Source organism: Atheta coriaria, unplaced genomic scaffold (assembly GCF_025399875.1).
Source record: "Atheta coriaria isolate IRGN ID8LTWV9N9 unplaced genomic scaffold, Caltech_Dcor_3.1 hic_scaffold_6_pilon, whole genome shotgun sequence".
Lineage (NCBI taxonomy): Eukaryota > Metazoa > Arthropoda > Insecta > Coleoptera > Staphylinidae > Dalotia > Dalotia coriaria.
This window is the reverse complement of record NW_027045448.1, coordinates 2,968,389-2,981,489: the sequence shown is the minus strand read 5'-3', so window position 1 is coordinate 2,981,489 and position 13,101 is coordinate 2,968,389. Positions and strand designations below refer to the sequence as shown.

The 13,101-nt window shown below is 33.2% G+C and overlaps 1 protein-coding gene across 2 annotated transcripts in view; it reads left to right on the top strand.

Moving 5' to 3' along the window:
• The first annotated feature begins 8,165 nt into the window (after positions 1 to 8,165).
• LOC135794168 (uncharacterized) overlaps positions 8,166 to 13,101 on the top strand; it is a 31,542-nt gene continuing 26,606 nt past the window's right edge. Inside the window, exons 1-2 of one of the 2 annotated variants that reach the window (XM_065305348.1) lie at positions 8,169 to 8,282; positions 8,426 to 8,675. In XM_065305348.1, the coding sequence (XP_065161420.1) occupies positions 8,601 to 8,675 (75 nt within the window). In that variant the 5' untranslated portion in view covers positions 8,169 to 8,282; positions 8,426 to 8,600. Of the gene's footprint in view, positions 8,676 to 13,101 lie in introns of both variants that reach the window. The other variant, XM_065305347.1, reaches the window with a different exon arrangement.

The window sequence follows — 13,101 nt, the reverse complement described above, 5'->3', positions numbered from 1 at the left end:
CTGCACATTATTTCGAAGACAAATCACCTTTATAAAAGCGCTACGTGATCACGCCGGCGTTGCGTTTATAACAATTTAGAATGCTTATTTTGGCTTTCATTGGCAGTGATAAAAACGCGTATGGCGCTGCGAGTCGTTAGGTAAAAGGTCAGGAACGAAACGAGGTTTCCGACAGCAGTCTGGCGTCATTAAACCACACACGACTACCGGCAAACATACGCTAAACTCATCTAATGCTTCCAATTTGACCAGGCATTTTCAATTACTCTAAAAATACTTTCTTGTGCTTTAGTTGCGAGCATCAAATGTACTCAGGAGTTTTCACAATCCGGGTTATTTTTAGAGTTTCGTTAATAATAAGTAGCGTCAACACACATTACCGACATCTGAAATCCAATGTATGTAGAAAATTATTTTGTGTTGATCAAATTTTGTTTCACTTTTTTGCAAATAAGTATTTTATGACACACATAACCTATACAATAGTATATTTAGTATAAAGTGGCTAAACATGGGCTTTAGTTTTTTAAATCTTCGAAATTCTCTCGCATACTACTGGGAAATGTAAGATTATAAATGCTGTGCTGCGCCGACACGAGCAGAGCAGTGCCTGCTTTGTTTGACTGGTGGCGCACCGTAGGTAAACGCGCAGGTGCATGCCCCGCCCTAATGCTCAAGGATATAGTACTTTACTCACGGCTTGGCCGTCTTTATATAAAGTACCACTTTTTGTGTCTCAAAACCGTGGAAAAACTGGCGGGTTATATGTGGAAGTAGAAAAAATGATTACGATCTATTTAGCAATGTCACGGTCCTCGGTATAATTATTGGATTTACGAGCACACGCGGATTTCCAGATATGAGTACCTATTTAGATGATCCAGAAACTATATTGCATAACTAATTTGACGACCTTAACGACATCACTATTTGCGTTACTGCACGTGCGCTGAAACTTGTGGTTGGATTTTTGCATTGCTGATTAGTAATTACCCTATTTATTTGGTGTCTCATCCTCAGAGAAATCAACGCACATTTTCCATGTTTGCCCAGCAAAAATAACGCAACATGTATGATATTACGTCTGACAAAATTTGGGGCAACATGAAGGATGTTGAGAGCTTTATTGGAATAATTTATTCTGGTGCAAAATAATTATTCATAAAGTTCGGATTTCATATTTATTTATTAGAGAATGATTTATATACTATCTTCGCACTGTGGTACATTTTTCGTTTGCGATGTTGCAAGGCGTATATAAATTTAATGAAATTTGGCACGTATTCTATACTTTAAAATCTCTGCTCTCGTTGACACTCTTATCCGTTGGTGTGTAGCGCTTTATATTATATTATTAATATACAGTGAAGATCTGTGAATATTGCTGAGTACCTATTGTGCAAACGCAGCAGAAATTTTTATTATATTATAATGCATTCTTCTTGTTTATTATATACATACATTTGTGTTCTCTGAAGATTAAAAGTTAAAAATAATAAAAAAAACTATTCTTTTATACCTTGGGTTAACTGTTTAGTGTAATGTCAAAAAGTTTTTATTGACACAAATTTACCCAATTTGCCGAATTTTCCATTGTGCATTTATTTATATTTTGTACTTCACAATTAGCGTTTCTGCTAATTACTGCTTTGCAGCTCGTTCGTCGAATCAAACCAATTGTTCAACGTACCTACCCTTCGAAATTTGATTGGCAGATATTACAGAGTTAGCACTATATTATTGAAACAACGATTTACAATTTTGAAATAAATTGTTAGCAAATGTTACCGTAAATAAACAACAAATATTAAGCAGTTCGGAGGGCAAATCAATACACACATTCACTATCAATACATAAAGAAGTGGCAAGATAAGAGATCTCAAGACGCTTTTTGAGTAATTGCGAACTGAATTTTCGATTCACGTGATGAATACCGGAACCTATTATTGATTTGAAGAAGAAAAGAGAATTTCTAAAGCTATCGTATTCACATCCATCAAGGCAGTCCAATTTTTTTTGTTCGAATTAAATTATCTTCACGTTGTAAACAGGTCAGTAAAATGCTTTTTATAAATGTATGCCTCTAATGTATTCCATGAAAATTGCAAATGACAAGAATTAACGATGGGATCTGGAAGAGGTAAAACTGATATAATGAATGTGCGAGTCTGCACTGTTGCTAGCGTGCAAATATATCAATGTAGTAGTAGGTATTAATTGATAATTTATCATACATTGTTCCAATTAATGCATGCTTGCAATAAAATATTTGCGTATTATTTTTTAGTTACAAACTGGATAAATATAAACTTGTTAAGTAATGAAATTTCATAAATCTAAAAAAAAATTATTATAAAATTTAGCGAATAAAGAATAATTTGATTTGCTATAAACAGGAACATCTTTTACTTTCGATTTAATATGTCTACGGATCCGCCCACTTTCTTGTTTCTACTGAATCGCCATTTCCGTCAGCAGATAATTTAGCAAAAACTCCCTTTTATCAGGATCTAAACATATATTATTTTGTTTTGTTCGCTTGAGGTATAATTAAATAAATGATCTTTCCACAGCGACTATTACAGTCTAGACTTGACAGAAAACCTCTAAGTAATTATACAGGCGGTGGATTTGTTGACGCAGCCAAATGAAAACCAGACTGAAATCAAGCGAAAACAAGACTAGCGTAGAAATCAACAAATCATCAACTGATTGATGGCAATGTGCAAACTCATGGAAAGCTGTGTGATATTTCGAATCCTACTCAGTTACCTTCGATTTGTCGTTAGATTAATATTCCCAGATAACTACATAATTAGGCTATTCTCGATATAAGTTACGATGATGCAAGAGAAATTTGAGCTTAGCATATCCGGTGTAGCACTAGCTTTAAGAAAATGTAATCGCTTGTACAAATGTAATTTTCCTCGAGGGTGCATTGTCACATTTTCTTGTTTCTCTTATATCTCTTAGTTAAGTCGATTTGCTAGAAAGGCAAGCAAAGTACGAACACAAAGCAGCACGAAGCGGAAACACAAAGAAGATGAAGAAGTCTTAAGATACGCGAGTCGGACGACCCGCACCAAGCCTTCTTTGTGGTTCCAGCAGCTGGGCGGAGGCTTTTAGGATAAATTTCAATAAAGCAGAAATGCTTCTTGGGGAGGCTTGTAAACGGAAGCACTTAAATAAACAAACATATCGATACGATGCTAGAATGACTTTAAGGAGTAAGTTGATCATCTTAATTTCCGTCGCATGTATTTTCAAATTAACGGGGATCAATATGCAATTGTCCATCAAGAAACTCTCTACAAGATGGTTCTTATTTGTATGGAATAGCGTTAGACTGAAGATCTAAAGGTCCCTGGTTCAATCCGTGGTTTCGGCGCGTTGCTTTTGACAAAGATTTATCGTAATACTGGAAAATGTCGTTTTTATTGTGTTCTGCAAAATAACACCCAGTATCTCTCGAACTATATATTTCTCACCGCAATGTTAGAGGTAAAGAGTTTCCCTACACAATGCATACATTTGCAACACCCTAGCACTTCTGAAAATGCTCAAAAGTGTTTTTTAGAAAGTAGCATTTTTCATAAAGTATGTATATATGGTGTAGAAAACACCCTGTATCTCCTGAACAAATAGACATTTTTAAAGTTTGTTACCGCCATATTAAAGCTCGAGAGCTCCTCTACCTTGTCAATCTTCTAGCCCTTTTAGAAGTGCCCCAAAACTCTATTTAAAAATTAACATTGTTCAAAAAAATTTATAACGCGCAAAACATCCTGTATCTCGCGAACTAATTGACTTTTTTAAAGTTACTTACCGCCATTTTAAAGTCCAAAAGTTCCCCTACACGATGCATATCCTTTTGATTCAAGCCCTTCTGGAAATGCCCTAAACTGTCATTCAATAATTGGCATTCTTCAAAAAAAAATTGAAAACATGGTGCACAAAACACTCTGTATCTCATGAAATAAATGATTTTTTTAGAACGTGTTACCGCCATATTAAAGTTCAAGAGTTCCTTTATACAAGACATGTCTTATCAATCTTCCAGCCCTTCCGGAAGTGCACTAAAATGCCTTTTGAAAATTGGCATTTTTCAAAAACATTGAAAGCATGGTCTGAAAAGCACCCTGTATCTTGAAAACTATTTGACTTTTTTGAATTTTTTTACCTCCATCTTGAAGTTCGAGAGTCTCTCTATTCGAGAGATCTTCTAACCCCTAACCTTGCTAGAAGTGCCCTGAAAAGCACTTTTAAAACAGCCAATTTTGTCCCAAAAATTTCATTTTTTGGTCGAATAACAGGGATGAACTTTTTTATTAAAATTTTTTTTTCGGTCGAGGAACAGGATCGAACTTATTTACTCAAATAAAATTTTGATCGAACAACAGGGTCGAATTTTTTTGTTTAAATTTTTTTTGGTCGAAGAACAGGGCGAACTTACTTTCTTAAAATACTTTTTTCCTAAAATTTTCAGGTCGAGACATTAAGTTAAAAAGTTGGAATTTTGAAACCCTGAACGATGAAACAATATTTTTTTTTAAATTTAATAAAAGTTATTAATTATGAAAAAATTGGCGGAGGCGCCTGACATTTAAAAGAGTGGTTTAATTAAATATTGAAAACTACCTCACTGTGAAGAGGGGCTTTTAATGATACAATTTAAACAACTTGTCGCCTAATAGCAGTAAAGAATTTTCCAGTAAATCTCATTAAATGAAATGTGCACTCTCATCGAGCCTTAAGAATCAATTATCTCAGAAACTAATAGAGATAAACAAAAACCAAAAACACCCCGACGTTAAGCATCAAATCCTAGATACGATAACGTTTAAAAAGTTTGAAATATAACATGTGCCCACAAAAATTTCCGCCGCGATTTTCACGGAAAATAATACAGATAAAAAAGAACTTTCTTCATTTTGTTCATGCCGTGATGTAGATCTATAAAATGGCAGATTTAGTTTTTCCATTTTCCAAAGTTGACCGTAGACCTCTCAAAAAGATCAAGAGGTTACACTTGACTCTTTTTGGACTCAAAAAAATTTTTTTAAGCTACAAGAAAATGGAAAACGCTAATCGATTGAGTTTTCCAAGGGGATGAAAGATATCAAGTCAGTTTTCCGATAACATCAATATTTCGGAAAATGGGTGGTCAATTTAAAACTGATCAAATAAAATTACTTCCCCAATTTTCCTCACACTTTCCAAAATGATGAAAAACAATGCTAGGAATCCATTAATCCAGGTTTGGTTGCGCTATCTTTATTAGTTTATAAGTTACTGACAATTTTTAATTATTACATAAGTGTTGATAACTGTATATTTTAATATGTTATACAATGTAAAATTTAATTCTACATACGAATATGAAAACCGCTTTTCTCTATCTCTAATGGTTTTCAAGATAAGTGCGAAACACTGGTTTATTCGTTTTCTCTATCATTTCCTAAGCAAAAAATAAAAATAGGAAATAACATCTTTTTATTATCAAATATAGAAGAACATGTGATTCTACATACTTTATTTTAATAAAATTTTGGTCTAAATTAAAGCTTTTTAATAATAATAACCCTAATTAAGTCTGGTTTTGTCGCTATACAAATTACATATTTTTTTATTATGATTGCAAATAGGGCCTAAACGGTAAATGCGAGCCAAAAATGTTACCAAAATAATCGATATAGAATTAAATGATCCATCAGAATCCGAAAACAGAATTTAAAAATTCCAACTTTTAATTTCGAACATAAAAAAGAGAAATCTTTTGCCTTTTTTATAACGAAATGTTTTGTTTAATTTTTTTATGCATTGTTGGTCGTTGTTTAAGAAAGGTGCCATCTTGAAGAGAATTTTTTAAGGATCAAGAATATGAAGTTCTTTTTTCCGTACTCCTTTTAGTTCTCGAGATAATCACAATTTAATCTCGCCGCTTTTACGGGAAAATTTTAAAATAAGTCCGACCCTGTTGTTCAACCGAAAAAACTTGTAAGAAAATAAATTCGACCCTGTTCTTCGATAGAAAAATTTAAATAAAAAGTAAGTTCGCCCTGTTCTTTGACCGAAAAAATTTTTAACAAAAAAGTTCGACCCTGTTGTTCGACCAAAAATATTTTAACAAAAAAGTTTGACCCTCTTGTTCGATCAAATTTTTTTTAAGTAAATAAGTTCGACTCTGTTCTTCGCCCGAAAAAAAAAATTTATAAAAAAGTTCATACCTGTTATTAGACCAAAAAATTAAATTTTTGGGACAAAATTGGCTATTTTCAAAGTGCTTTTCAGGGCACTTCTAGCTAGGTTAGGGGGTTAGAAAAAGATCAATCTGGGAGAGAGACTCTCGAACTTCAAGATGGCGGTAAAAAACTTCAAAAAAGTCAAATAGTTCTCAAGAAACAGGGTGTTTTTCAAACCATGTTTTCAATCTTTTTGAAAAATGACAATTTTCAAAAGGCATTTTAGGGCACTTCCGGAAGGGCTGGAAGATTGATAAGGCATTCATAGTATCAAGTAACTCTTGAACTTTAATATTGCGGTGACACGTTCTACAAAAATCATTTATTTCACGAGATACAGAGTGTTTTGCACACCATGTTTTCAATTTTTTTGAAGAATGCCAATTATTGATTGACAGTTTAGGGCACTTCCAGAAAGGCTCGAAAATCAAAAGGGTATGCTTCGTGTAGGGGAACTTTTAGACTTTAAAATGGCGGTGAGCAACTTTACTGAAGTCAATTAGTTCGCGAGATGCCAGGTGTTTTCCACACCATGTTTTCAATTTTTTTTTAAATGCGAATTTTTAAAAAGGCATTTTTGGGCACTTCCGGAAGGGTTAGAAGATTGACAAAGTATGTGTAAAGGAGCTCTCGAGCTTTAATTTGGCGGAAACTTTAAAAAAAAAATGTCAATTAGTTCACGAGATACGGGGTGTTCTCTACACCATATATACATATTTTATGAAAAAGGCTACGTTCTAAAAAACACTTTTGAGCATTTTCAGAAGTCCTAAGGGGTTGCAAATGTAAGCAATGTGTAGGGAAACTCTCTACCTCTAACATTGCGGTGAGAAACTATAAAAAAAGTCATATAGTTCGAGAGATACTGGGTGTTATTTTGCAGACCACAATAAAAACAAAATTTTCGAGTATTACGATAAATCTTTGTCAAAAGCAACATGCCGAAATCAGGGATTGAACCAGGGACCTTTAGATCTTCAGTCTAACGCTATTCCATACAAATAAGAACCATCTTGTAGAGAATTTCTTGATGGACAATTGGAGGCTGAGAAATTGTAAGAACGTTAATTTTTTTGATTATTAATAGTACATTTTAAGGCTTTTTTAAGGGTTTAGGACGATTGAAAAATAAGGTTCCTTTAGTGAATCCTTTAAACTCTAATATGGCAAAATATATTATGTTTAGGGGTGTCTGACTGATGTTCGAACTATACCAAGTGTCTTGTAATGAGTAGCGCATGTTATAATAATGTTACGAATAATATATGCAAAAATGGAGCTTGCTAAAATAACGAATTTGACATCATAATTGGTACATCTTTGTTGGCTGTTAACTGTCAAAGGAACCACTATCCAGGTTTCATAATTAGGGATCGTTCTTTGCTGTATTGGGTACACACATAGAAACATTTTTATCTTTCCTAAAATGATGAAAGTCTGGCAGTCACGGGCTCTTAGACTACTATACGGCATGTAATATTTAATTTATTGCTATTGTTTTTATTTGCTATATTGATCGTATGTATATGTTTGCCAAAAATATTGTTAGCTATTTTTAGCTCGGTTTTCATTTTATAGAATCAAAATATCTTTTCTCGATTAATTCCTGTTTTCATAAAAAATGTAATAGCATTCTTTGATTCATCATATTTCTTACTTTTACAAAAGAATTTTCAGAAGAATACGAGTCTACAAAGAGAAAATATTTGAGCTCATATTTCTACTACGAGACATATTTTACGTCGCCTCCAACGAATTTGAGCCCAAAAGGATTTTTGAAAACAAATATATTTTGGGCATCTCAACCACCTGAGGCTTGCGCATGAGTACACCGTGCACGTACGGCGTACGCGGCGCGTATGCTCCTCCGTCTAGGCCTCGGCGGCGGCGTCGACGACCGTCACGTCAGTGCCGCAGCCGCTCTCGCCGCGAATGCCCCCAACGCACCCAAGCGTTCCGCCGTCGAGACTGAACGTGTCGCGCGTTTCATCACTTGTAAAAACATCCACAAGTTATTTTTCATTGTCACGTCCTGTTCGGTAATTCAACATAAAATAGATATAAATCTTTAATATTGTTGCTTGAAATGCTAGAAATACAAAATTCTTTCTGAAAATACTTCTTGTTAAATTACATACAAAATTATATATCGGAATATTTTAATCGGTGTTTTTAATTCAAGTTAGTAACGGTTAGGGTCCGCTCAAAAAGCAATGTCGCAAAAACCTTGCGACAACTCGCTCCATCTCAATGAGCCCGATTGACTCGCGCCTGTGCCAGTTCACCGCGCGTGCCGGAAAAGTTTGTCGGCGGTCAATTTACCCACCACCGACGCCAACGGCGGTACCCGCTCCAGAATGGTGATCATGACGTCGTGCTGCTGTTGGCGTTCAGTCCGCAAAGGCAGTTACGCCTGCGGCATTTACACCCTGGTAAGACATCGCCCGCCACAATTCCTAATCCTTGCCCATGCATGTACGACACGCAACCGGCGCGGAAACTTTAATTAATTAGTCTCGCAATGGGCGAGATGACTGGCGTGCACCCATCGGCGAGGGCAAGTAAAGGACAAGACAAGTTTAAGGCACCACGATTATGTTTATACGCCAGTAAACACGACCACTATAAAGGCAAACAATGTCCGAAATGATGTCGAATGGGAATTATCTCTGCCCCGGCGCGTAATGAAAGTGAAGGCTTGGTGCTCCCGAAAGTCGTAAAATTCGTGATCTCACTTTAGGGACGACCGCGAGAAATATGCCGAGACATCGGCCGCATCATCTTTATGTTTTATTACGATTTTTTGTTGCAATATGTTGTTCTCTTTGAAAATGTTTTATTTGATATTTAATTAAAATCTATGTTAACAGTAAGCAAGTAGAAACAAACAGTAGAAGAAAGTTAAAAGTAAACTATTGAATATTCACAACCCTTGTTTTGTTACGCTTCATTAAAAATGTTAAATCAAATTAATTACGACGTGAACGCCCATTCGGCGCGATCAATCTTCATGTTTAAGGGACGTTAAGTTTTCTACTCTGGATTCGTGACTTTATGGTCGCTGGATTGATGTTTTACTATATTAATCGATTGATCGCTATTAATTTTAAATATTTCGTGGTACTAATTAGGCTACTCGCGCGATCATTATATTGTTTTTTGAAGGTTACCACAATTCAAAAATATGAAATTATATTAAAACGAGTATGAACGCTTAATTATAAATATAAAATCGAGAACTATTTTATTTTGTTTGTCAAGCACTTAAACACTTTTTGTGTTTTTCACAGCTGCATTTGCAATTTATCAATTTTCGTATAAATTGATCTTTCCTGGTGATATTCAACATTGGCACAGTATTTTGGTATAATGTAGGAAAATATATTCATTTATCAGCGCTTCTTACGTCATAATACGCTTTGTTGCTAATTAACTTAACGGGCATTACCATTTCCCTGAATTTTTTCACCATTGGAATTTTTAATTAAAATAATAAATTTCATTTATTACGTTTCATATAGCTTTTTGTTGGTAGCTGATCCGTTGTTGCCGCGTTGTTCGTTTTTCTTCTCAAGGGAGTGATAAGTATAAATTACTGAATTGTGCGATATTGCTGACCGAGAAAACAGGGGGTATAATGTTTGTTGAACGGGTTTCTTCATAATCGATGAAAATATTAGCTTATAAATGAATATAAAAATCGGTAGCTTATATTTTCTTTATGACCTCAGATGACTGAATAAGTGCTCCAGTTAACTCTAATTATTCCAAATCAATATTTAATAATATATGTTATTATTATTATTTTTAAATTATTTTTTAATATTTCAGTGTGAAAATTAACATTGTATGAACATGATATTGTGTTATCTGTCGAGCGCGTGGTGCACTTACCTTTCCAAAAGCATAAATCACACTAAATTATGAAGCTTTTTTATCACTAACGGCAGCACTCCAAAATGTGCGCCGTGTTAATAGCTAACGACAATTTGCAAATGCGCGACAACGTTTACAAATAAAAGATAAAAGGACTACTTCCGTGTATATACACTGAATATTTATTTTCAGATAATGCTATATAAAAGGTTTCTAAATATATTTATTTTTTGCTACAATAGCTCTTACAATTTGCTTCAAATTAAAATGTTCGTCAAAATTTGTTTGCAGGCCTGTAATTATCTAACGGCAATGAAAATTTGAAAGTTTTTGTAAAACTTTGGAAACGTTGTAACATGCTGATTATCACTAGCACTGCAATCAATAAAATACATGGAAAATCTTTTAAACAAAAATGTTGTCAACTTTTTATAAAAGGACGCGTATAAATAAGTTTTTACTGAAAAAAAATTAAATATTAGAAATACAAATTCGTATAAAAATATTTCTGTTAAATTTTGTTTTGTGCTTTGGTAATTTTTTTAATATATATTTACATAAATTCAGTGCTTTAGGATACTAATTGCGGTTTTAAATAATCCTGCTTTCCTAACAACATTGTAGCTGTAAATATGTTTTATTTTTGTCTTTTTCTTTATTTACGACGTTATTGTTTGGATACAGACGAGAAAATCAAACCAGCTAATCCGTAATTTTAGCTTTCCCGAAAACCTACTAATCTGCTCGACGAAGACACCAAAATTGTCTCAGCTTTTAAGAAATGAAGCTTGTATCGGTATATTTTCAGGCGCTCGTTATATACGACGTTAGCCATATTGCGTCTATTTAAAAAAAGTATCACTAATAAAAAAATAAATAGCCGCAAAGAATATACTACCTAAATAATTTCTGTTGTCGAGCAAGACATAAATAACTGTTTTCTGTTTTCTTTGAAGTGAAAACAAAGAGGGCCACGAAGAAGAGAAAAGTTATGGGAGACTTTTTTGATGTTTCAGGTACGAACTAACAAACGACGTGCTGTTAATGAATCATTAAAGTAAAAAATGCCGTCATTAGTCATCTTACAACTAACGACCTGCTAAAAATCTGAAAACAAATGTTCTTCGTAATAAATCGAGTTATACTAGGGATTATATTTCACTTTCTTGTTAGCATTTTCTTAACAACTCTGTTGAAGATTGGTTTCTTTAAATATATCTATATGCGTTATAATTTTTGGCTTACATTTTTAAACATACAAAGCTCTTAATTTATTGAATTTGTTTGTGTCTCTGGAATTCATAACTAAATTTACTATCATACTATGCTTAACACAAAAATGGTTTTCCAAAAACATAACATTAACAAATAATAACAACACATAATATATAAAAAGATGAAGAGAGGGCAAAAATTTAATTTTAAATTTAATTTCCTATTTATTTAATGACCTAATGGGAATAATTAACCAATAAATGAAGGTATAGGGTTGACTGGAGATCAAAAGACTCTTGGTTGGGGTGCTTATATCATACGAGAATCACAATAAACAAAGTATAAACGTATTTTTATAAAATACATATATGTAATACAACAAACAATTGACAATAATACAAAGATGTATTTATAAAAGAAAATTGTGTTATGAATTTTCATTAAATTTTAATCCTTAAATACACATTTTGATTCTCATTAAATAACTATCATGATAAAATTGTTATTTAAACTTATGATATTAAATGCAAAAACCTAAACGTAGAAATAAACACTTAATTTATTAAACCTGACTTAAGTGCTATTTAGCTCACTTGGTACTTATTTTATTTCGCTATAAATTCTGTAAGATTATGACTTTTGATGACAAACAGCTATGAACTTTAAATTCCACTTTTTCGCATCTACGTTTTAAACAAGACCTAATTTCATTATTACTTTTTAAATTACTCCAAGGACAAAAAGTTACAAGACGTTATAATCAACCTCGTCGAAGGCTAGACGTGCGAAATTAAATTTGTAATTAAGCCAGCGCATGTACTAAAAGTACATACTAAAGTTACAATACGGAGTCGTTTTGCTTGGGTCTTTCATTTCCTTTCGTTTACTAGCTCAAATTTTTGTCCGCGCTGCTTATAAAGACTTTCGAACGCTAGCGATATTAAAGCCCAACCTAAAATGATGGAAAATGGGCCTGTCATAATCTTCTTCCGGCAGGATATAAATTGATATAAACGCCGGAGTTTTAATAGTAAATCTTAATTAATATCCTTGTTAAAATTGCCGCAAAGCGTTAAGCACATCAAAAGTGTATTATATATTTGCCAAATTTACGCCTCGAATGCTACGCGAAGATTTATACAAATTAAATACTTAATACTTAAAACTTCCACCAAGTTTACAACTTTATGTTGCGTTTGATCCGTTTGGCTGTATATAGGTACCTACTGCTTAAATTATATATTTTTGCACTTAATATTTTTATGGTATTTTAAACTAAAAATTGAACACAAATATTAAATCAAAACAAACAAATGGAAATCAGAAATAACACTAATACTGAGAATTAAATTCTATTATTTGTACTAGATACAAAAGAAATGATTTCAACATATTTTTGGTAAAATATCAAACTTTTGTCATCACAATAATATTGAAATACTTTCCAAATATTTCCACCCAAACCTACCTCATTAAATAAGTATCAGCACATACTACACGTCATATAGTAGCAATGAAAGCAGACAAGCCGAATACGGGCATTTGCAAATTTACTCGTATATCACAATAATATGCGAAATGTTTGCCGTCCAAATGTGCGCAGTACGAGTCTCTTGTGTACAATAAATATAAAAACTTTCCCGCCATGCAATGTTGCAATACCTTACGCTATCTGGCAATGTTCAGAAGTTTAACAATGAAAATTGACATACAGCATATAAGTATTTCAGAAATTGAATTCGAAAAAAATGTATTCATTTTATTATC